Source organism: Apis laboriosa, unplaced genomic scaffold (assembly GCF_014066325.1).
Source record: "Apis laboriosa isolate Shangri-la unplaced genomic scaffold, ASM1406632v1 scaffold69_cov144, whole genome shotgun sequence".
NCBI lineage: Eukaryota > Metazoa > Arthropoda > Insecta > Hymenoptera > Apidae > Apis > Apis laboriosa.
The window spans coordinates 3,159,250-3,187,140 of NW_025224165.1; the positions used below are offsets into that span (position 1 = coordinate 3,159,250).

The window sequence follows — 27,891 nt, forward strand, 5'->3', positions numbered from 1 at the left end:
TCTTGATTCGTGGAATGTTTTGAATTTTTCGAAGCAATGCTGAGATCTTGGATTTCTCTCCCTTTGAAGAGAAGAATATTTTAATAGAGCAAAAATAGTGAAAAGTTTCGATGTACAATTTATAACAGTATTATTCTTCTTCGATAAAAAATTATAATAACTTTAATTATATTTCGTCTTTAAATGTATTTATCACGATTTGTAATAAATTTAAATTGGATTAGATTTGTATTACATTATTTCTTATTGTCACGATTTCATATGGAACAAAATATTGTTATCGGATATTATATCAGAATATCACGTTTCATATTTTATTTAATCGGAAATGATTGAAGATATTAATTAATTAATTATTGCCAATAAAAGCAAGCATGCATGTGACAAGCTATATCGTAATTTTATATAAATGTTTATAATTAAATCATAATTGAGTATACGTAACGTACATTGTTATATTAATCTTGTTATCGAGAGAATATATCGATACTTTATATTTTGCTTGAAAATATTTAAGAATTATTAAATTAGAAAGAATACACGTTACAGAACAGTATACAGAAATTTTTACATTTCTTTGTCAATTTTATTTAATATTTAAATGGCGTTCGTTATTAGACGCCATTTTATTTGAAACAACGAGGCAAAAATTTCGTAAAGAAAGATTTGGATTAGTGAAACATACATAATCTGTGTGTTTTCTCTTAGAGATTATCTTTCAGTCGATTAATATTGGATAATGAACACTAATTGAGAGGAAAACAAACATCATTAAAGGATAGTTTGCTATAATGGAAAGTGGCAACTCTTGTTTGAGTGTTTTTAAATTTAACGAACAGATTTTTCTTTTTACATCGATACCACATTTTTTAATCCTGTTATGGCTCCTCAAATTTTAATGAATAATAATTTATTCGACTCATAGATAAATTTTTAATATAAATATTTTCTTTCGTATCAACGAATATTTTAACGATAAAAAAAAAATACAAATTAGTATCAAATGATAACTTGCAAAAATAAAAAGATGTGAGAAATAAAAAATTATCATCAAACAGATTAATCACTCAATTAATAAATTTTTAAAGCTAAATAATTAATAATAACATGTTCAGTTATTGAAATAGAAGATTTTTATTCAAAATTTAATATCGTGAATGATCCATTCTATGCATCCAAATTTATATTTTGAAATTTTATTTTGAAGAAGAAAGAAGATTAAATGAACATTCTAACTTAATTTAATTTCAATCATACAAACTAAAACTAGAACTTTTTGTATAATAAAAATTTACTTTTTAACATAGTATTTCAGAACAATAACAGAAAATGATACCAAATGATTCCAAAATATGATTGACGAAGCGCAAAACTCTAAAAAAAATTCTAATTTAATTTTAATCATACAAACTAAAACTAGAATTTTTTGTATAATAAAAATCTATTTTTTTAATATATATCTAACATAATATTTCAGAACAATGACAGAAAATGATACCAAATGATTCCAAAATATGATTGATGAAGCGCAAAACTCTAAAAAAAATTCTAATTTAATTTTAATCATACAAAATAAAACTAAAACTTTTTGTTACATGTATAATAAAAATCTACTTTTTAACATATATTTAACATAGTATTTCAGAACAATGACAGAAAATGATACCAAATGATTCCAAAATATAATTGACGAAGCGCAAAACTCTAAAAAAAATTCTAATTTAATTTTAATCATACAAACTGAAACTAGAACTTTTTGTATAATAAAAATCTACTTTTTAACATAGTATTTCTGAACAATGACAGAAAATGGTACCAAATGATTCCAAAATATGATTGATGAAGCGCAAAACTCTAAAAAAAATTCTAATTTAATTTTAATCATACAAACTAAAACTAGAACTTTTTGTATAATAAAAATCTACTTTTTAACATAGTATTTCAGAACAATGACAGAAAATGATACCAAATGATTCCAAAATATGATTGATGAAGCGCAAAACTCTAAATCGGCAATGCACGATCCTTCCTTAATTATGAAACAATTGTGTTGGCGGCAAGAACCATTTAATCGATCATACAAAGGAGTTTCGGAAATTTTAACACGAAAATCGAACTAAAGGAGGCAGTTATCGGAAGGCAAATTTACTATGGAGTTAAACAATCCGTTCGAGTTTCCAACTTCCTATTTTAACTGTGAGAAACGTTTCATCGTTGAAAATCGACTTGCGAATGATCGATCCTCCGCGAAACAGAGGCAACGACAGAAGCACGTGCACGGTTTAAGCATGTTTCAGACCGAATGAAAAGGTTTCTTTGAAGGATCGTAGTTTAGGATAGAGCTAACTTCCCACCCTTTGTATTGTGCATCGTAACCATTTGTGCATGAGTAACAGTCACAATGTAGTTGGCGAGTTGGTGGGAACCGAAATCTCAAGTGAAAACTTAATCAGAGAAAATTTGAAAATAAATATTAGAGATATTAGAAATCAAATATAAATAGATTTTCTTCTCTTTGCACTAAATTAAAATGAATGGATTTATTGGATTTGTGAAATTATAATACGTATGCAATAATCTAATCAATAACAATAGATGTGATAAAATGATGAAATTGTAATTTGATAAATAAAATTGTAGTCTCCTTTCCAATGAGAATGGCAAATTCAAAATTTTCTTTTCTTCATTCTCCAGTTCTTCCATTTTGTAGCACAGTTTTTACGATCGAAGATTACAATTTTATCGATGAAGATACCTGGTACTCTTGAAACTATCTATTGAAAATAGTAGGCTATTGAATTTTATAATTCGAAGGATCGTCGAACGAGTTTTAATGGCAGTTTCTGGCAAAAAAAATTAGGACGAGTCATAATTTTCAACAATTTTCTTTTATAAAATAAAATTTAAACGAAATTTTATCAATTATTAATATATTTCTCACGTATACGTTAATAATATAATTCATAACATCAATCATTACATTAACTGATTTAAAGAAAAAATTCTGAATGTTTGAAAATTATCCAAAAATAAATTATCAAAGAAAAAAGATATTATATTATTAAGATTGAATCTTCAAAAATATTATTATTCAATGAAAATCTTGTTATGAATTAATAACTAGTGACTTGGAAATTGTTCATCATTACTCTTAGTATTATGCTTTATATATCCATGCTGTGGATGTTTAAGGATTAAACACATTACGTATCCGCATTGTGGTTCCTTAATGAAAAAGGATCCTCCAACTCGTGTACTTACTTAGTTTCCCTCTTTAGGAGGACAACAGAGAAGTTAGAAGAGAATTCGTAACAAACACTTAACGTGCGTAACTACTACACCTCCAAGACTCACTCTCTTGTGCACTTTAAAAATTAAATTTAAACTTTGTGATACGTATAACAACTCGTATAAACAAACTGCACCTTATTTTATTATTTTTTTCAATTATTCCTTTATCAGATAAATATTTATCATAATCTTAATGTATCTAATCGTTTAAAATTTGTGTAATATAATAAATAAAGTATAATAAACTTATCAAGATTCATCATCACAAATTTATTTATTTCGTGGAAAATATTTTTCGCACCAATCATTTATACTTTCTTCAAGTATAACAGAAAAAGATTAAAACAGAAATAGATATTTTACATTTGTCCAATTGAAACTCATTTTTCTTCCCCAATATCTATCTATTTTCTCACCAACGTCAACCAAACTCCATTTTTTCCCCCCTCAAAACTCGCATGTTCACAATTGACAAAGAACTAAATTAATAATTTATTAAGCAAGAACCACGCTGATGTTGATATTTGATAAAACCCAAAACCATTGGATTAAAAATTCGCAAAATGTATTTTTTTAAAATTTTAATAAAACGGTTCCACCCCCTGATAAAGACCGTGACGAGAGAAGGGAGGCCGCTATTCACCGTGAATCCGGATTGGAACAGGAAGCGAAAAGAAAAGAAAAAAAAAAAAAAAAGAAAAAAAGGAAGACGGAATCCAACGTAACGACTGTAATTCAACGCCGAGGTCAAGGATACAACGCGTTTTATCATGCGCGACGCCACGCATACGTCTCCTCCCTTGCAACACACGGCAATTTCGACTCGACGGACCAGAAGAGAGCTTCCGTCCGACGAGCATCCGCTCTTTCATCCTCCGTGCTTCTGACATCTCTGATTCTGAACAATCTTGGACGGGCTTCTCCTCAACATCGCGTTGCGAGAGTCACGAAATTTTCCTTTCTTCTCCTTTATCATTCGTCTCTTTGAATCCTTCCTTTTTTCTTCTTCTTCTTCTTCTTCTTCTTTCGGTATTGTACCATTTCTTTTGCATCTTATCTCTCGTTTTTATTTATTTATTTTTCTTTGATGGCTCTGGTATCGTTGGAGAGAGTAGTTCAGTACGTTTCAAGGAAAATATGATGGAGGATAATATTATTGTTCACTGTGTTCCAGACGATTGGTAGAGTCTGGAGAAGAAGATTATTGAGTAATAAATGTTAAGAAATTATTAAATGTAAATGTAGGATATTAAAATTATCACGTTATTATGATTCAATTGTTTATCTTGGATTTGAAAATATTATTAATTTTGGCCAGGAAGAATTTGTGTCACTTGTGTAATTAATTAATACATCAATTTTTCAGATTCAATATGTGTTGTATATAATTTAATTAATTATTGTATGATAAATATTAAGAAATTATTAAATGTAGAATATATTTTACACTTGTGGACAATGTAATAAAAATTATTTTTATATTTAATATTTAACGTTAAAAAATTATCATTTTTAAAGTATCACATTATTAAAAATATCATTTTTGGCCAGATTTTCGGAAGAATTTAGAATACTCTTACTTTAGAATACTGTGATCATTTTTCTATTAATAATATGAAAATGATGATAATCTATACACTCAGTGATAGACAAAATTTAATAGTTGAAGTTACAAATGAGTTATTTTGATAAATTATTTCAATGATTTATTGTTTAAAATGCTAAAAGGCCATAGTTATATGGATCAATTATAATAGCTAATAAATATTATCAATTTACTTTCAATAAATAATTACTTCAAGTAACTTTATTCGAAATTTTTAACTTTTTCAACTTTTGGATTAATGTCCAACTCTGACTATATTATATGAGAAATCTGTTATAGAAATTTGGAGGGATAGAGAAAAGAAGATAAACCACAGATAACAAAATTTTAATTTCGGATATTTGTCAATTTCTGAGATATCAATAAAAAATAACACTGTACTATTCATATCACCTTCATAAAATATTCATAATAATCAAAACCTGATTATTCTAATTTTCAAAAAATTAAAACAAGACAATCTTATAAACACAAAAATCAAAACTATAGATAACAAAATTCTAATTTCGGATATTTATGAATTTCTAATACTATATTCATATCAACTTCATAAAATATTTATAATCTATTAAAAAACCTGATTATTATAATTCTCTAAAAAATTAGAACAAGACAATCTTATAAACACAAAAATCGAGTAATAACTTCGAACTTAAACTATCTCTTACATCTACGTCGTTTCGTGTTTACAATGGTTTATGATTGATTGACACAATCGAACCGAAACTCACAACGTATATAGATATATAACTTCTTTCAAAAATCATATCATAACTTAGTTATTGATATGACGGTGCACATGAACGTACGAATCTTAATTCTCCTTTCATTCTTGAATTTTCTTGCACCGGTTGCGGACAATATAGCCAGTTTCGAACACGATCACACATACATATACACATATACACACACACATATTCGGTATACGTACTCCTCTCGCTGTTTCGCCATCGTGTATCGCGGATACGTGCACGGAATCGCGATTCCGAAGAGGACAACGAAAGGGAGACACGATCGTATTTCGACACGGTTTTGCCAATTTTATTTCGTCGTGTGATCACGAAACCGCCATTGCGATCACTGTGACTCTTGGATCTTTATCGATAGGATATATAACAGAGTGTTGCTCGTGGCGTGAAATTTTTGCGACAATTGCAGCATTGACATTTTATTTTCGAGCCTTCGCTTCTTTCCTTTTTCTCTCGATTTTAAGATTGCGTGATATAATTGATTAGTTGATCAGGGAAAAAGAAGAGTTTTTATATGTGGAATTGCGACTGATATGGTTTAAATGAATTGGATGAGGGGATTTTGGTTCACAATTATTTTGTGGTATTTCAGTGTAAATTTTATGTACATTTTTGTACTTAATTAATTTTTTATGTCGTAATTTATATATTTTTCTATAAAAATCTCTTCTGTTTATTGAGTTTGTTAATGAATAGTTTCTTTTGAAGAATATGAGCACAAGAATTATTTATTAAAATATAATTGATATGTTGGTTGGAGTCATTATTGGAAGAGAGACAATAAGAAAAGATGGTCCTAATGTTTGCTTTGTTTATAGTTAAAAATAAAATATAATTTGATTCATTCAATTTTTAATTGTAAATATATAATATTATAATATATAATAGTAATAATATAATATAATATATAATTGTAATATAATTGTATATAATATAATATAATTGTATATAATATATAACAGTTGATTGAAGTCATATTGAAAGAAAAACAAAAAAAGATGGTGTTCTAATTTCCCTTGTTTAAAATTAGAAAATAAAATACAATTCGATTCATTCAATTATTAATTATAAATATATAATAGTTGATTGGAGTTATTATTGGAAAAAAGACAATAAGAAGAGATAGAGTCTTAATGCTTGTTTTATTTATAGTTAAAAATAAAATATAATTTGATTCATTCAATTATAAATATATATAATATTATAATATATAATTGTAATATAATTGTATATAATATAACATAATTGTAAATATATAATATATAACAATTGATTGGAGTCATATTGAAAGAAAAACAAAAAGAGATGTTATTCTAATTTCCCTTGTTTAAAGTTAAAAAATAAAATACAATTTGATTCATTCAATTGTTAATTATAAATATATATAATATTATAATATATAATAATTGATTGGAGTCATTATTGGAAGAGAGACAATAAGAAGAGATGGAGTCTTAATGCCTGTTTTATTTATAGTTAAAAATAAAATATAATTTGATTCATTCAATTGTTAATTGTAAATATATAATATTATAATATATAATAATATAAAATAATATTTAATCGTAATATAATTGTATATAATATAATATAATATATAATTGTAAATATATAATATGTAATAGTTGATTGGAGTCACATTGAAAGAGAAATAAGAAGAGATGGAGTCCTAATATTTCCTTTGTTTAAAATTAGAAAATAACAAAATTTTTCAATTGTTTATTGTAAATATATAATAATATAATATAATATATAATAATTGATTGGAGTCATATTGAAAGAGAAACAAAAAGAAATGGAGTCCTAATGTTTCCCTTGTTTAAAGTTAAAAATAAAATACAATTTGTTTCATTTAATTGTTAATTGTTTAATTTAATTGTTAATTGTAAATATATAATATATAATATATAACATATAATATATAATAGTTGATTGGAGTCACATTAAAAGAGAGATAAGAAGAGATGGAATCCTAATGTTTCCTTTGTTTAAAGTTAGAAAATAACATAAAATTTGATTCAATTGTTAATTGTAAATATATAATATTATAATATATAATAATATAATATAATATATAATAATTGATTGGAGTCATATTGAAAGAGAAACAAAAAGAGATGGGGTCCTAATGTTTCCCTTGTTTAAAGTTAGAAAATAAAATATAATTTGATTCATTCAATTATTAATTATAAATATATAATAGTTGATTGGAGTCACTATTGAAAAAGAGACAACAAGAAGAGATGGGGTCCTAATGTTTCTCTTGTTTAAAGTTAGAAAATAACATAAAATTTGATTCAATTGTTAATTGTAAATATATAATTCAAAACTTCTAAGTCTTTATTATAGCAGTTTGACGTTTACATCTTGTTATCAATGGATGTGTCATAAATCTAATGTTCAGGGAGCAATTCCCTCGAGTCTATTCTCTCCTACTGACCTATGTCATCATCTTATCAATCTTCCATTTATCAAGATAGGGTCTCAGAACTTTAACAATAATTTGGAACTGTCCATTGATTCATCACACCTATTAATATTATAATATTGGAATCATGTAATAATGAGATATTTCTATTTTACTTTTGACTGTACGAAAATTATTATTTCTTCTTTGATATTATTATTTACGTAATATTTTTTTCTAGATTATTCCAATATAATAAATTTGATCTTGAAAACAAAAAATTTACATATAGTATAGATAGTATATTATTTTATTTTTACACTTTTTGAAAACTTTTTTGTAATTATTAAAATGATAAAATTGTCACTTTCATTAATTTTCTTGTGCTCTTTTACTCTTGTGCATTATTCAGTTTTTTGTAATTAATAAACACAACGAAAAATAGAAAAGAAATCAATTTACGCGGTTGTGAAAGCTCGAGAAAATTTGAATCGTGATAGTATCTACGGCAGAGCTATTATTCTGCAAACCAAATAAGCACTGGTACTATTATACAGTTGCTGTACTTCTTTTCACCTCGTGTTTTATGCAACGTTAGGAATAACAAACTCTGGTATTGTTAACACATCGAATAGCAGAGTTGTACGACAGTGTGAAAGCGCAAGGAACAAGATGTTTTGAATTTAATTTCCATTTTTCATTCACTATTTTTGATAAATTTTATTTTTGATACGTCTAGTATTAATTAATTAAAATATTTTTCTAATATTAGGTTACAATAGATAACTTTTGACAAATTTTCCATGATTCATAATTTTCAATGTTTATTATTGATTGACTCTTTTGAAAGTAAGCTGAATTGTTTGTGAATACAATAAGAAAAGATTCATTCCTTTTAAAAGGATTTTTACTTTTCTTGATAAACTTTGTAATAAACTTGGACTTGTTATCCAAATAAATTATTTAAAAAATAATCATTAAAATGTTATCTTATTTCATTATTACTTTATTTTAACAGAAATAATTTTTTATTTTTTCAAATAATTTCTAAAATAACCATGATTATTTTTCACATTGTCTATTACAAAAATATAAACTTCAGTATTCTAAGAATGATATGAGGCTATCCAAATGTAAAGAAAAATTTTTCTGATATATAACTATACATCATTTTCTCTTATTTTCATTTGTTGTAATAGTTATCATAATATGAAGTTGCTTTTTATTTGAAGTGAAAATAGACGCAATTAAACTATAAAAATTCCACAAGTATTCTAAATTCAATCAATAAATTTAATCTTCTGGTCACAAACTTTTTACGTCTGATTATTTATTATCTTCTCCGAACGAAGTAATTAAAATAAAAATAATAAAAATCTTCATCAAATAATTGCTTTAAATGATTATTTATTATTCCACTTCAAATAAACTATATCCAACTCCTCTCTTTCAACCTCCAATTAAATAAATAAACAATATTACATTTTATCTTTAATAAATACAATTTTCTGAAAATCTCGAACAATAAAATTTAACCATTTAATAGCCACATTAACTAATAAATGCGATCGAGTGGAACGAGAGACAATGTCGTTTCACACTCGAATCGATTCTTTCGAATCGATATGTACAAAAATTTCTCGTTTATCGGATTTTATACGATAATTCGTTAATTGTTGGTAATTCGTTGGTGAGCGTTTTATCGGCGAACCTTCGAAAATTCTTCGTTCGTTTCATCGCCCGTAATGGCGACTATTAATAAATGAATGGGGAAATGTAACGGGGTGCCGATATGGCGCGCGCGTCGCCGATTGCAGCGACGCCACGCAAAGAAATGGCGCACTGTGGCTTTCATTAGCGGTATATTGGGAATCATTATCACGAATCATCCAATTAACGAGGAAGTTATAATCAGAACGTCATAAATGATTCATCGTCGAATTTCTCGTCAACGTAAATGGTAAATGGGAATACGGTAAAGGGAATTATAATTTGACCATGGTACGGTTCATTTACGGCTATTTTTCGTTATTAGAAATTTATTGATTAACTCTGTGTTCTTAATAACGATATTTAACGATACGAGTAAACGAATGAGGATTAATAATATATTGATTTTATTATTGTGAGAAGATATTACGTTTTTAATGATCTTGATAAATATGTAATTAAAGATATTATTATTAGGCAGTTTAGTGAAAATTGTGAATAGAATAATTTGGATATTATTTTGATTATTGTTACATCGAGTAAAAAAAATATATATATACGTTAGATCAACAGATAATCCAAAAGTGTAGAAATTAAGAAGGAGAATGTTGTTATTTTTTAAGAAAAATATAATTTATCGTATTATAAATATTTTCAAATTTTATAAATCGTATAATTACATGGGAAGAGAAATTAAATGTGAAAAAAATATTTATAATTGCTATTAAATTGATATTAAAAAAATAAATTCACAAGTTGATGTTAATCATTAATGTCGATAAATTTATATTTAAAATTAATAGTTATCTGATTTATAAACGGTGAATATGGATGTATGGAATACATTAAAATCATGAGTATTCAAGTTTATAATATTTAAGGGTATATTATTAAAATAAAAAATGCAATTTTTATAAATTTTAACAATTTTAATTTTTAACATATCGAAAAGAATTTGATTCGTTCTAAATATATGGATTATTCCAGTATCGTTTTAATACTTGTATAATTTATTGTTAGTATTATCGAAATAAGAATCAATGTTTCGGAACAGTTTTATCGGGAATGTCATTAACTGCTTCATTGCTGTTGCGGAAAAGAATCGTCTTTAAAAATATCATGAAAATGTAGGTTGACAATCGATAAAATATTCAGCCCTGGTTGCTTATTCTGTTTTTATCTAGATCTTTGTACAGGTATGCACTTCATAACGATAACGAGTGGTTTTTATTCGTATTTTAATTGGGATGAAACCGTGATATCTTGCATTATATTATTGTCTTATATAGAAATTTAGATTAACATCGTTTATTTTATACAAATAAACGATATAATACTTGAAAAGAAAAAAAATAATTTGTTAAAATACGTAGATTTTATGAAATCTCAACTTTAAAAGTAACGATTATATTTTTAAATTTATATTTTTATTCGACAAGACGTTAATGCAAAGATACAAATGAAACTTTAATTTTTCATACAAAAAAAAACGTGAGAAAAGACTCAAAATTTTATCATCGAAATCCATTCAGAATATAGAGGAAATCATGCCGTTGAAATCTTTTTTTATTTCATCTCGATATCTCAATCGGTTGCCGAGATACAAGGATTCAAAGTTAATGCTTAAGATGGTGCAAAAATTATGAATGGGGCTCGGTGACCTATATTTTTTCCTAGAAATGCGTACTACGTCTTTCTAGGAATCACGTGTTACGTTTTTCCAGGAATCGCGTCTGTCGCTTGTCTGGGGTTTAGGGTAGATCAGTGAGACGAGGTGCGAGCGAGAGACTCGAGTAAGAGAAAAGGACGAAGATGGTAAACGATTAAAAATTACCCTTTTCTTTACACGACGATATCTCGGGAACCGAAAGTCACATCGGAAAAATTAAAAAAGCGTTTAAAAGGGTAAGCTTCAGCGTTTCTAACGATCGTTCATCCATTGACCGGAAGTCATTCACTTCGAAGTTATAACGGTTCAAATTTTTCTTAATTTTAATAGGACTTGATCGAAGTTTTAAGGTAAGTAACATAGGATCTGCGAATGCGTGACAAGGATGGAGGTAACAAAGGATTAAAAATTACCTTTTTCTTTACACGACGATATCTCGAGAACCGAAAGTCACATCGGAAAAATTAAAAAAGCGTTTAAAAGGGTAAGATTCAGCGCTTCTAACAATCGTTCATCCATTGACCGGAAGTCATTCACTTCAAAGTTATAGCGGTTCAAAATTTTCCTAATTTTAATAGGACTTGACGAAGTTTTAAGATAAGTAACATAGGATCTGCGAATGCATGACAAGGATGGAGGTAACAAAGGATTAAAAATTATCCTTTTCTTTACACGACGATATCTCGGGAACCGGAAGTCGTATCGGAAAAATTAAGAAAGCGTTTAAAAAAGCAAGATTTCGCGCTTCTAACGATCTTTCATTCATTGACCGGGAGTCATTATCTTCGGAGTTATAGCGATTCAAATTTTTTCTAATTTTAATAGAGTCTGATCGAAATTTTAAACTAAATTATGTAAGAAGTCCAAACATGCCACAAGGACGGAGATGGTAAATGATTAAAAATTATCCTCTTTTTTATACGACGATATCTTAGGAACTAAAAATCGCATCGGAAAAATTAAAAATGTATTTTAAAGGGTAAAGTTCTGCGCTTCTAACCATCTTTTATCCATTAATCAGAAATCACCATCTTCGGAGTTATAGCGGTTCAAAGTTTTCTTAATTTTAATAAGATTTAATTATGTTTAGAGTAAATGATTAAAAATTATTCTTTTTTTAAACGTTTTAAGATTTTAATGATTCCTCGTTCGTACGTGACCTGACATTATTATCCTTAGAATTAACGATTTTTCCTATTTTTAATGGAATTTTAATCAAATTTTCGATAAATATGTTTCTTATGATCTTGCTCATATGATCATTACTTATCCTCATAAAATATGTACAAAGCAACGCGTAATACGTAAAAACATGCATCTACGCGAAAAATCGCAGATTATTCATTACAAATGGAAACTTTTACATATCTCTTTTTCTTTCCTTTTTCTTTTTTCTTTTTTTTTTTTTTTTTCATATCCCATATCGTATTATACAATCATTTTTAAAATGAACGAATTAAAAAAATTGCAATGTATTCGCGATAAGAAGAAAAGTTCAAAAATATTTATTTTTCATATATATTCATACACGGCCAGTAATGGTAGAGGAATGCAAATGATACTTCTCCGTGTCACGTCTAAAAACGTTCAGCAACGCGATGCGACGTGACTCGGACTAAATGCGATTTTGCCTCGCATTTTACTCCGTAATCTCTTTAGACCGGTGTTCATGCTCGCCATTAAGATACATGCATGCCGCTTAAATTATACACTCGCGCGCCGTGTACACGCGCAATTATCGCACTTTTGTTCGCATTCTAATTACTAAAATATTCGATCCGAAATTGGCGATATTCGGAAGCGATTAAAAGGATTAAAATGTATATGTAATTTCATACCATGTACATAAATATATAAATCTTCCCTATAAAAATTCGATCGAATCGAAAAATTTGAGAAATCGAAACGGTTCATCACTCAACTCTTTTCTCTTTTCTCTCAAAATTTCTGAACATTTTTCTTTCTTTCTTTTTTTTTTTTTTTTTTTTCTTATCTACGTAGCCATACCTCCTTTAACCGTACCTATTTCCAGAACTCGTTCACATCGGGCACCCGATAAGAGAACAACAGATGAGAAATCTCACGGTCCATAAACCGCGCGCTAAATTCCGCTCTTCTTCGGGTCTTATCGATCCTTCTCTACCCTGTACGATTGTTTGACACGGCGCTTTAGAAAAGCTTATCGTAAATAGATACAAAGGGTGACGGGGACCGATGTTCTTCCGCAAATGCGCTCACATCGACGATCGATGGACGGGATGCGCGTTCAAGTAGCGCGATAAATCATAAATAATGCCCTCTCAAGACGCACTCCATCCAATATCGATTATTCAGATAAAGGGGAACTATCCGTACTATTTCTTTTCTTTCTTTCTTTTTTTACTTTTTTTGAGAAGGAAAAAATTTATCTCACTAAAATTGCGCGTAAAAATAATTACATTTTTTGAACAAAAATCTGAAAAGTGAACTAAAAAACGTATATTTTATAGAATTATTATTTATAGATATTCAAATCTCTGTTCAAGCTTCGATTCTTTAATCGTATTTAGAAAAATTCTGTTTTACGAACAGAATTCTATAGGAAATGAATAATTTAAAAGTTTTTATTTTTTTTTAATTTTTAATTTTATTATTATATATACTATATATACTATATATACTATATATACTATATATTTATTTAAGTTTTAATTTTATTTAATGATAATTCGTAAAGAGATACGTATTTTTCTTTTACGAAATTTGAACTGTGACTAATGGTGTATAACTAAACTAATAATCGCATAATTTTCGGGATTCGGTCAATAAACCCTCTAATCGGCGATTAGCCATGATACTGGTATCAACGATAACTACCTGTCACGTTCAACTACAGCTTATGTAAATTCATATTAACCACCGGTTTCGAAGATATTGCGAATAAAAAAAAATCTTCAGGTTCAATCGATCCTGTTTTTTGGATGATTGTTATTCGAATTATTATTATTACTTGATTTTAATTTAAATTTCGAGATTCTTATTCAATTTTTTTACATCCAATTCGAAAGGACGAAATATCGTGAAATTTAATTAAACGAATTTCTGTTTGAATAGATATAATAACACGATGTATACTAATTATTATGTATGTAACGTGGAACAGATATGTATTAGTTGTTAAGTGATACATCTCAATCAAACGGCTCACCTTTGTCGAATCGAATTATTTTTTTAATTATCAATAGTTAGTTGATAATTATGATTCCATAATTTCATAAATTTTTATTTTCGATCGATCAAAATGATTTAACTGATCCAAAAATCGAGAAATTTTTCTTTAATTTTCCATTCTATGACGTCATGAAAAAATATGGAAAAATAATTTTTTCCTTTTACAAATATTACAAATCCTGTACAAATATTATTATCAGTGTCTACATTCATTTGTTAGATTTTCTTTTATTTTTTTTTCTTGTACTTATCGAATACATAATACAGAAACTAACATATATAATTATTAAATTAAAAACTAAAATTAAGTAATTTGAGAGTATTAAAACTGCAATTAATGCGTGTGTTAATAAAAAAAATGTATAAAATATTCGAAAGCAGGGTAAATGATTAGTAAATCCGTTATTCGATTCTGATTCAAAGTTCTCGAGAGAGGAGTAACGATCCTCCTTTTCTCTCTCTCTCTCTCTCTTTTCTTCGATTGATACGCGGCCAATTCGCGGCGACATTAATTATTCAAGGCACAATTGGAAAATTATTTGCGGCCATAAGCGAGAATAGTTTCAAGCTGAAGATCTGCGGACGAATTATTTCTGATATTCGAAGTGTGGCCATGCAACATTTAAAGGTTAAAAGAAATAAAGGATTTTGATCTTTTTTGATTGCTTTTGTTTTTAACTCGAACCCGTTGCTGGCATGCAGTGATTTGTTGTACAAAGTTCCGTCGTGAGACGATCAGAAGCAAAGTTCATATGCTGACGAAGGTTTATCATTAAATTTCACGAGGTTCCAAAGTTCTGATTTCGAAAGAGAAGTTCTAACAGTTCTGAACGTTCTAACAGTTCGACAACGATCCAAGGAAAAATTCTTAGAACGTGATTAACTGGTAAAATACCAGGAATTTTTATTTTGCAATAATTCTTCCCATGATTGCACTGTCGAGACTGATATAATTGGAAAATGTCTCAAGTTTCAAGATGACACATCTCCAATCATTTCTAACAAATATACAAATATTCTTCTCTCGAAAACACGCATTACAATCTCATAGCATTCGACTCAATGATTCATAGAATACATTTAAGAAAAAAAAAAAAAAAAAAAAAGGAAATAGATTTTCATCATTGACGAATATCTTCAACACGATTACACCACCAATATTAACAATGATAAAAAAAAAGAAAACGACGATTTATTTATATTGAAAATTCTCTGTTAATTATTGACACATAATAATAATAATAACATTTTGACAACCTAACTCGTTCCTATATTCTTAATGCAATATTTTTTTGAACGAGTCCTCCATGTCTTGGAAAAAAGAAAAAGAAATTGAAAAAAAAACGACGATTTATTCATATTGAAGATACTCTATTAATTATTGATATATAATAATAATAATAACGAATAATAACGAATTTATTCATACTGAAAATTCTCTGTTAATTATTGACACATAATAATAATAATAATAACATTTTGACAATCTAACTCGTTCCTATATTCTTAATGTAACATTTTTGAACGAGTCCTCCATGTTTTTGAAAAAAGAAAAAGAAATTAAAAAAAAAAACGACGATTTATTCATACTGAAAATTCTCTGTTAATTATTGACACATAATAATAATAATAACGATCATCTTAAGTTCTCCACGTTTTGGAAAAAAGAAAAAGAAATTGAAAAAAAAACGACGATTTATTCATACTGAAAATTCTCTGTTAATTATTGACACATAATAATAATAATAATGATCATCTTGACAATTAACTCGTTCCTATATTCTTAATGCAATATTTTTTTGAACGAGTCCTCCATTCCTTCTTTTTGAAAAAAGAAAAAGAAATTGCAAAAAAAACGACGATTTATTCATATTGAAAATTATTTGTTAATTATTGATATATAATAATAATAATAACATTTTGACAACCTAACTCGTTCCTATATATTCTTAATGCAATATTTTTTTGAACGAGTCCTCCATGTTTTTGAAAAAAGAAAAAAGAAATTGAAAAAAAAAACGATGATTATTCATACTGAAAATTCTCTGTTAATTATTGACACATAATAACAATAATAACGATCATCTTGACAACTAACTCGTTCCTATATTCTTAATGCAACATTTTTGAACGAGTCCTCCACGTCTTGGAAAAAAAGGAAATAATAATACATAACATAATAATAATAATAACAACAACAATCATCTTGACAAGCTAACTCGTTCCTATATTTTTAATGTAATATTTTTGAACGTCTTGGAAAAAAAAAAAAAAAAAAAGAAAAAGGAAATACGCGCGCGAAGGCAATTATTTACTCGAAGCCTTATTTAAAATTCATCGCGCAAGTCTTTTTTTAGGGGGGGAGGGGCAAGATCCGCCCCCTCATTATTTAGCCAACAGTGGCGCAATATTGGATAGCTTTGTGGCAAAATGATTTAACGGTAGTCGGCCGGCCTCGTCCTCGAGCAGTGTAAACAATGCTCGACGATTCGCATTGCGACCCCGTTGCGACAAAGGGGCGCGCTTTTATTGCGAGTTTGGTCGCACCGGTTCACCGAATCCGCCCCCTCTTCCCTCCCCTATTTTCTATTTTCGACCGCCCCAGGCCCCGCTCGATGTCGAACAACGTCGTTACCAACGACGTTCGATATTTCGACGTTGTTTTCTATTTCGTTTGTCCCCTTTTAAACGATCCTTTTCCGTACGAATGAAACTTGGAAAGAAACTTATCCCAATGAAAAATATACGGGGATAGGAATAGGATGAATGTTCGAACGATCGTAAGTTCAAGATTTCGATTTTCATTATCGCTTTATTCGAGATCGAGGTTTCTAGAAGATGTGGGAAAGAGGGTAGTTTTATTAGGAGGAGTATTTTACATTAATAGAAAATTTGAAAATTATTTGTGATCGATGATATAAATGATATTCTTGGCACGTTATTATAACGAGCCAAAAATAATTATTAATAATAAAGTGTATCGATAAAGCGAAGCATTAAAGCGACAAAACGAATTATAACAGTGACAGGAGCAATAGATTCGCAATTCCATCGATGGCTGGGAAAAGTCAATTCTAAAAATCGAAGACTCGTTCGAGCCTCTCGTTCATCCGGAACGAGAAGCGACAGGAGAGAGAGAAAAAGAGAGAGAGAGAGAGTGAGAGAGAAAAGAATTACGACCGATATTTCCGCGTAGACACGATGGCCAATCAAGTTTCATCATTTTCATCGCTCAACTTCGACCTTGTAATCAAGTTTTCGCTCGAAATTTACATAGGAAATTCGAAGCAAAAGAGTGGAAAAAAAGAAAGAAAGAAAGAAAGAAAGAAAAAAAAAATATATATTTTCACGCGAGAAAAAGTTTCCTAAATGTCATCGGTTCACGGTTCGTTTATTAACCGAAGAAGAAAGTTTCCAACGACGAGAGAAATCCAAGTTCGAATCGTTTCCACCAACTCCAAAAACTTTTCTTGATCCATTTTCTTCGAACATTATTTACGCTCACTTTAACGCAATAATTAACGAATTTTTGGAAAAAGCAAACTCAACCATTCCCCTTTCTTTTAACTTAAAACAAAATTAAGTAATTTCTTACGTTTCCTTACAATTGAAATGTCAAAAATCCTCGAAGCTCTGCGTATTTTTTGTAATACTTTGAGATAAAATTACGCGCAAACACGTGTCAGCACGTTTTAACAAAAAAAAAAAAAAAATTATTCTGCGAATTGGAGGAAAATTCGTCGCAACAATCATCTCTCCATCGATATTTCAACTACTTCAAGCTTTCTTTTAACTTAAAACAAAAAAAAATTAAGTAATTTCTTACGTTTTCTTACAATTGAAATATCAAAAATCCTCGAAGCTCTGTGTGTTCTTCGTAGTATTTCGAGATAAAATTACGCGAAAAAAACATGTGCACGTTTTAAAAATTCGAGACAAAAAAAACATCTAACAAAAAAAAAAGAAAAAGAAATTATTTTGCAAATAATTGGAAAATTCGTCGTAGCAATCACCTCTCCATCGATATTTCAATTCAAACTCACTTTAATTAATAATTAAATTTTTGGAAAAAGCAAACTCAACCATTCCCCTTTCTTTTAACTTAAAACAAAANAAAAAGAAATTATTCTGCGAATTGGAGGAAAATTCGTCGCAACAATCATCTCTCCATCGATATTTCAACTACTTCAAGCTCACTTTAATACAATAATTAACAAATTTTTGGAAAAAGCAAACTCAACCATTCCCCTTTCTTTTAACTTAAAACAAAATTAAGTAATTTCTTACGTTTTCTTACAATTGAAGTATCAAAAATCCTCGAAACTTTATATGTTCTTCGTAATACTTTGAGATAAAATTACGCGCAAAACACGTGTCAGCACGTTTTAACAAAAAAAAAAAAAAAAAAAAAAAAAAGAAATTATTCTGCGAATTGGAGGAAAATTCGTCGCAGAAATCACCTCCCCATCGATATTTCAACACGCGACGTAAATTTTACATTTCGATCTTTCCCTCTTCCCCTCGTCGTTGCTCGTCACGCGAAGCCAAATCGAGAGGCATCTCGAGAGGACACGAGAGAGCCGAGCGCCGCCGGACCGATTTTTCCGGTAAATATGATATCAATACGTCTCGAAGAATTCCCCGACCCACCTTGAATATACCCACCCACCACCTTGAATAGGAACCTCCTCTTCTTTCTCTCCCCCCCCCCCTGAAACCCCGGGTGCCAGGAGCAAGAATTAGTTGGAAGGTGAGGTGAGCTACGATCGCTACGTGCCCGAAATAGCCAAGCCGATCCGTATTCTTCCCGTGTTCACGTCCCCTTTTTCATTTATACACGGATCCGTGTCTCGGCCTCTGCATAAACTGCGATGAAATTTATGGGCGAGATGCGTTGGAACCAATCGGGAAAAGACGCTTTTACTGGGGGCAGGGGGAGGGAAACGATCGCGCACGAGCGACCTCTGCAACGATAATTAATTATGCGTCCTTTTTTCTTTTTTTGTTTTGGATTTTCAGATGGAGCTCGCATACCCGGTGATTTATTTCTCTCCTGCTCTCTTCTTCGAAGTCTTTCAGGCTTTCTTTCTTCCCCCTGAAAGGGGAAATTCGTTCGTCGATTTATCCCTCAATGTTTCTCTCTTCATCTTTTTTTTTTTTTGTTTGTTGAGAGGCGGGAAATTCGAATTTTTTTGGAAAATTTGAAAAGAATATATTCGATCAGTTTTAACTCGTTTTCTGAGAATTCTGATTTCCGATTTTTTGTATGAAAAGAGATTATAAGTTGATATTATATAAAGTTATAGTAAGGTTAAAGAAAAATATATATGTTTCTCGATTTCATTTCAATTTTGTAACTATGAAAATTTTTAGATTTTTGATGAAATTTTTAGCATACATATACATATATATATATGTATATACATGTAACTGATATAAATTTACAAAATTTAATTATCGTTTAATTTTTCGTTACAGAGGAAAGAAAGAAGAAAAAAGAAATGTTAAAAAGCGATGTCAATGTTTTAATCCCATTTTTCTTCACGAATAATTTAATTTCAATTTTTCCAAAAAAAAAAAAAAAAACGTCGTTCAATTCAATTTCAAATTAATCTAGTTCTACTTTAATCATTTTCTCAATTTTTTTTCCATACACGAACTTTATATCGTAACATCACTCAAATTTACTTAAAATATTAAAATATACACTGCTTCGTAATAATAAGAAGAAAGAAGATTTCCTCTCCCCTCCATTCTCATAATCCTTTTTCCATTTGTGAATTCATTTCCATTACGAGCAAACAATCGCGGCGTTACGCATAAAACTAACGGGTTGATACCGTTTCAACTAAATCCTTATAGACGAGAGAGAGAGAGAGAGAGAGAGAAAGAGAGCCGATATTGCTGTTCAAACGGCAATAAAGCTTGGTTAAACTCTCGTGAGGCTTTATTACCGGAAAAAGTATATATATCCATCGCCGCGCTTGGAATTATGAATGAACGCGCGTGGAAATCGTACACTGCCTCGAATTTCACGACGAGGATTTACCTTTGTTGCGTTTCCTCATCTCAATATTGGAATCTAAGATTTCACGTTTTATCGAAAAGTGTTGAAATATCGTCTTAAATTCAAATTTTAATTTTAATGACAGTACAAATGGATTATATATATAAGTGGAGCCATCTTTTCTACGGCTTTCTATCTTTTCTAATTTGTATAATATTATTTCAATATTCGTGTCTTATATACGATATATTATATGTCAATGACACATGAATTAACGAAGAGTGTAAATTTTTTGAGATCGATGATAAGTTGCTCCCTGCACGCGCCCCTCGTGAAATTATATTAATTATATTTTGAATCTTAAATTAAAGAGAGTACTCAATTTCTTAAGATTGACGATAAGCTATCCTTTAATGGCTCCTAAAATCCAAAAAGAAAAACATTATGCAAAAGTATTAATTATTTATAAATTATTTTTGTATACCAACTTATATATATATATATATATACATATCGATCCATTCTCTCTTTTATCGATCCAAAAATTGGATCATCGTCCAATATTAGTACAACAGATATAATAGATACAATATATTAGTACAATAAATATCTTTTTCCGAGTGTAGAAGATTCGAGGAAGCAAATTAATTCCATTAATTCCATAGGGAGTTTTGGAAAACGAAGGCCTCGGCCAAATAACCAGGGCGGGCCAATAGGCATCGATTTAATCCGGGCAAACAAGGGCGGCGCGTTTCGTATTGGCGCTTGCCACTGCCAATTCACGAATGCGCGTAATAGCTGGCGGCATTAGACCGCTTATCCAACGGTCTCCCTTTGACCTCCCCGCATCGTTTCACGCTTCAAAGTAATATCGCCCGTCACACCGACCTGTCCGAACTTAATTACGTGGCCGGGTCACCATTTAATAGCGCCCAAGAATTTTCCATCCTCGTGCCCCGACCACGACGAGGCTAATGATGAAACGATCTCGCTCCTCTCGCCCCTCCCTCCCTCTCCATTGCTTGTTTGCTTGCGATGGAAAAAGATTTGCTCTCGTTTCTTACGTGTGTGAATGAGTTGAGTGAAGTTGATTTTTTCCTTTCTTGAGAAGAGAAGGGAGAAGCTTCGATTTTGCGCGCCAATTATTATTTTATATGTAAAAAATTTCATATGGAAGGGGATGATTGAGAAAAGTAATAGGATCGACAATGAAAGGACGAAGACGACAAAGGTAAGGAGGATGTACACTATGTTGCGCCATTAATCTTACGCAAACATTTTAACATTTTACGAGCAGTGTTCGAAAAATTATACAGGATATTCAGTTGGATGGAAAAGCAAACGCAAGAACGAAGAATTGTTAATTGATATTTCCAAAAAATAAATAAATAATTTTTTCCAGGCAATTTTTATTTATATAGTAATATTTCATATGAAATTTTCTATTCTTTTATTCATAATGTTATAAATTATTTAATCGTAACTATTCTGAGATTGTGATACATCTAGAAAATAGTCTTCGATTCACAAGTTGAGAACCACTGTCGTGTAGAATTCATATGTACTTTACGGAGATAATTGTTTAATTTAATTGGAAATTTTTAATGTATATATATATATATATAATTATATCAATTGGCACGAGGGAAGAAATAAAGAAAAAACAATTATGGAATTGTATTATATTTCTTGATCTGAATTAGAATTCAGTTTCAAGTTGCGGACAGTACGCTCAATAATAATTACGCGAAGCAGGTTGTATCTTAACGTTAATAAATTGCATGCGCATGCGCAGAATAGATATTTAACGAGAGGCAAAATTATTATGCGAATCTTGTGATACTTTAATGTCAATAAATTGTGCTCGAATCCGGAAGGCATTTGGCCATGAGTTATTATTATGATACAAATACCATTGATCGGAATCGATATTTCGAAATTAATGATAAATTATGGGAAAATCGACGAAACGGTTGTGGCGTACATTAAAACAATATGCGTACAGGATTAATATAAATTCTACAACAATTTTTTTCTTTTCTTTTCTTTAATTTCATTAAATCAATCTTGTGATAAATTTTTATTTGCTAACATACTTAAAAAAGGGATGAAAAATAATTTCAAGATGAAAAATAACAAGATCTCGTGTTTTTCTATATATGAATCTCATTTAACAAAGCTCGACTTTTCTTCAGAAGAGGATCTGGAGCAAGAAAGAAGACAAAAGGGATCATATTTATCGTCAGTTCTAGGTTCGTATTTCTTTTTTCTTGAGGAGAAGAAAGTGGACCAGAGTGGAGTTATTTAAAGTACATCCTCGAAAATGTACATAATGTACAACTGAATTGGATAATACAGGTCAGTTTTCCATTTTTACGAGTCGAGATAGTATATAAAAAGGAATGGCTCTCGACGAATAAGTATTCTTATTTATTTAAATAATATCGCCATTTCTTTTTTATAAATCGAATAATTCAGTCTTCCAAATATAAAATGCAATTAAATGTTTGATTATTATATACGAAATGACAAATATGCATTCAAATGTTATTGAAAATATATCTTTAAATAACATTTGAATGTCTATTTAAATCATAAAATTAGCTAAGTAGAACTGAATGGTGTTTCATCAACAAATTACAATTTGAACAAGTCTAATTCAATGCATGAAAATTATTATTGATGAAGCTTTCGAAAGAACATATTAGAAGAATATATTAAATAATTATATTTCAAGATAAAATGTATTAAGTCGTTCCATAAATAAGAATCTAATTTTAATTTATAATATATTCATTTCTTCTCTTTTTTTTAAAATCAATTTCTGATAACTTTTTCAATCAATCGGTTATTTACAACAAACTAATTATTTATTATTAATTATAAATTATTTATATTATTAATTATATTATTATATTATTAATTATAAATTATTAATATAATTATAACTTTATAATTATTTATTAATTTCTACAAAATTTACAAATTTTTAACTTCACTAATTTTCATAGATCTTTCTATCTTACCTAACTTAACCCAACCTAACTAGTTTCTACTTTACCGACTTCAATCTTATCTAACTTAACCTAACTTTAAAGATTTTACTTTAAAGATTTTAATTTTACGGATCGATAACCACTCTCAAAAAATGGAACTACAAATAGAAATACAAATCTATTCAATTTTATTTGAAAGAAATGAATAAACACTCGTGTAGATAATCCACTTAAGCGTAACATTCCGATTCCGTCCATTTTTATCCAATGATAAAGTTTCTAATCTCGTTCGAATGAATCGATCGTTATTTATTACGATTTTCGGATATGAATATCTAGGATTACGTAGTAAATTACCAACATCCCTGTATTCACGTTTTCATTGGCGTCATTTATCTAAACGCTACCGTAGTATCGATTATCGGTTTGGACTTTTTGAAATAGCTTTTCGATAATAATTGGAATAGGTCGATCTATCTTTGTTAGAAGTGAATTACTACACGCGAATAGTATTATTGAAAATACTATCGTATTTATAAATACGTTTGAAGGTGAGATCAAAGTAAATTTAATACGTTTAAATTTATTCATCTTTTTTTATATAGGCTTTATTTATATATGCATATTGATGTATAAAGCAAGTAATATCCTTTTGTTAAGTGAATACGATGTATCTCAATTTTATAGTTTTCCATTTATTGGATTGTTTATTAATATCATACGTTTGGGACCAACGATAATCCATAAAATGATATATAACGTCCAAAACAATCGAAGCCACATGTGTTTACTGTACGAGTAATGTGCATATGGAATAAAACGAAATGATAGAAAATAATATATTAATATATTAATATTAAGTCATTAAATAATAGTCATTACAGAAATATACATTGCAATGAATTATATTTTAATATTAAATTCAAGTATTTTAGAATTATCAAAAGTTTAATATACGTGTAAAAAATTATTAATTAACAACATTGAATCAATGAAATTAGTTTATATTTATTTTTCTGAGATCTTTGGAGGATTTTCTCTCTTTCTTTTTTTCTTTTTTCTCTCTGTTTAGAGAAAAATATGTGATAACAGATATCAAATAGATCCATTAGAATTGGAATTGGACGAATAATTTAAATATTATTAGACTAGTAACACGACACTTTTAACATTTGATCAGTTCCTCGTTGTTATCGTCGACGCTATTGTGCATGCAATGATGTTAAATTAAAGTTTGGATTCTCGTTGCAGTCTCGCGAAACTTTAGCTATACATAGATAGGTATACTCTCAGTTATGGACCAAGTTTTATAAATGTAGGTCGCGATAAATAATTGAGAATTTTTGTGAGGGAAACTAGAGTGTTCATTCAAAAATAGAAGAACAAATATTTATTCATCTTTTTATAAATCTCGTGATTAAAGAACATTTGCAACATTTTCAGATAAGAATTTAGAATATCCAATTAACAACATCAAACACGGTTGCCCTTCTCCATTCTATTTTATTATATTTATCTACTTCACCAACATCATATCAATTATTTAAATTTTGAAACCTAATTAACCCCGATCCAATTTTAAATAATACAAGAAAAACTTAATTCGAATCGAAAATATAAAAAAAAAAAAAAAAAAAATACGCAACAATTTTACACATTCGTAATTCTCTGTCTTTCCTCCATATTCCATATTTTCGTTCCCATCGAGGCGACAGATGACGACAGATGAAAATATGAAAAAGAGAAAAAAGAAGAAAAAGGAGAAGAAAGAAAAGAAATTCGGACTCACCTCGCGGTCGAGAGGTTTCGCCAACGTGATAACGCCTGTTCGTGGATTTACGACGAAATGGTCCGTGAGTTGTATCCCATATTTCACAGGCGATCCCTCAGGATCGTGGCCCTTGAGGACGAACACCTCCGTTCCGACTTTCGTTGATTCGGAGAGCGTGAGGCCCGCGGGGTATCCGTTCGGTTCGAGGATAGGTGGCTCGTTTACATTGTTCGCTCCTGGAACAACATAGAAATACAGTTCTTGCTTTCAGTAGAGAACGAGAGGGAGCGTTAAGTGCAGTAAATATTTCACGAAAGTACATTCCTTACTTATTTCGATGGAAGTAACACGGGAAATTAAATTTCGAAATTAAAAATTTTCTTGTCGATTCTTAAAGTATAAGGTTATGTACGTATGGAAGTAAGTTTTGTTGAAAGTTTTTGGCTGAATTTCGTAGCGCAAGAAAGAAGAAGCACGCGCCAATAATATTAAATTTTTCTCTGTGTAAATAACAACAACATTTTTTGCTACACGCCGCGTAATAAAATAAAAATATTATTCCCAACGGTACGATAATTTCTCTTTGCAGCTGTCTAATAGCGCACGCCGTGTGCATAATGCATAACGGATAATTATTGGCATCGGGTTACGAATACCAAGAATTACCCAAGGAATCAAAGCGTTTGTTCCCGATGAGTCGATTACCGATTTATGATTTATTAAACGTTACGTGTGTATACGTGGTTCGAATAAAGTTGAATTTTATTATTCCTCGACGAGTACGAAGAATGAAGGAAGTGAGGCCAGAGAAAAGCGTTTATCTCGTTTGGCTGAGCGTGGCCATGACCCTTTGCTGGCCCCTACCCGCCGACACAGAGAGAAAAAGGATCGTGGGGATGAAAGTTTTACTAATCATCTCGATTATTAACGGTTGCGCCGTCATCCTGGCCATGCTTTACTGGATCCATTTGCATTTAGACGATGTCATCTCTCTTTTCAAATGTATCTGCGTGGCCCTGTGCCTCCTTCAGTACGTCGGCCAGACCATCGTATGCTTCGTGAAATACGATACGTTGCAAGTAAGTTCCAGACAGAGAGAGAGAGAGAGAGAGAGAGAGAGAGAGAGAGAGAGAGAGAGAGAGAGAGAGAGAGAGAGAGAGATCTCGAAGCCGAAGAATTAGCTCGAAACAGTTCAGCGTGATTAATCATTATTCGTCAAGGTGAATTTTCAATATTCGATGTATCTTCGATATTTTCGTCATAAAATTTAAATAGATATAGTGATAAATAAGATAATATATATATATACATATATATGAAAATTTGGAAGCAATCGATTAATAAAAATCGTTTTCGAGGCCTGTTCTCCACCGTTTTGCGAGACGAGGAGGAATTAATCGCCGTTTAATCACAGTTGGTTAATTGCAGCGAGTGGTGGACGAGATGATGGGATGCATAAAAGAAGGGAGGACGTACGAAATTTTGCGCGTGTACGGGTCGAAATGTAACACTTTGTACGGGACTTCCATCGTATCGATATACGTCTGCGGGACAAGCTTCATATTCGCCCCCCTATTCCTCCCAAATCCTTTCCCCTTTGAAACGGAATACCCGTTCAACGTTAACACAACAACGAGAAGTTTTATCATTTACGCGAGTCATGTCCTCGTCATCTTTCAAAGCACGGCCCATATGTGCTTGTGCGTGTTCGGCGCCTTGCTGCTCTGGTTCACGGCCGCAAGATTCGAGTGCTTGATCGGGGAGTTGCAGGGGGTGACGAGTATCGATGTGCTGGTCGTATGCCTTAAGAAACACTCGCGCTTGAAGAGGTAAAAATTTTCTTTTCCTTCTTTTATAATCTCTTATAATCGATCGAATCGTTGTAAGGAGGGGGAGAGTTTTAAACTTTTCCACCCTTCGAAGTTTTGACTTTTTCAATCGGTAAATGTTTTTGATAACGTAAAATCGTCACATTTGTTCGCGAGGGTCATCTTCTTGCTGAGCATCGCTCTATTCGCTTTTTCTAATTTTTCGATTTCTTGTATTTAATACTATCATGTTAAAATTAAATTTATCTTCGTCAGTTCTTGAGCTAATTTTATTTTCGAAATTCATTTTTTTTTTTTTTAGGACTTGTAAATTTTCTTTTCTTTCTTTTATAATCCGAGCAAATCGTTGTAAGGAGGGAGAGACTTTTGATTTTTTTCACCCTTCGCGCTCGAAGACGTTTTCAGTCGGTAAATGATTTTGATAACGTATAATATAATAATGATATAATAAATATAATTAACATTTTCTTGCTGGGTATCACTCTATTCGCTCGTTCTAATTTTTCGATTTCTTGTATTTAATACTACCATGTTAAAATGAAATTCATCTTCGTCAATTTGAGCTAATTTTATTTTCGAAATTCATTTTTTTTTTTTTTTAGGATTTATAAATTTTACGAAACTGTGACACTTTTGCCAAGATTGT

General features: G+C 29.9%; 1 protein-coding gene across 1 annotated transcript in view; it reads right to left on the bottom strand.

Annotated features, from left to right (window-relative positions):
* LOC122719037 (cadherin-87A) overlaps window positions 1-27,891 on the bottom strand; it is a 285,642-nt gene that overhangs the window by 21,727 nt on the left and 236,024 nt on the right. Inside the window, exon 4 of the mRNA XM_043944556.1 lies at window positions 25,435-25,652. Within this exon, the coding sequence (XP_043800491.1) occupies window positions 25,435-25,652 (218 nt within the window). The remainder of the gene's footprint in view (window positions 1-25,434; window positions 25,653-27,891) is intronic.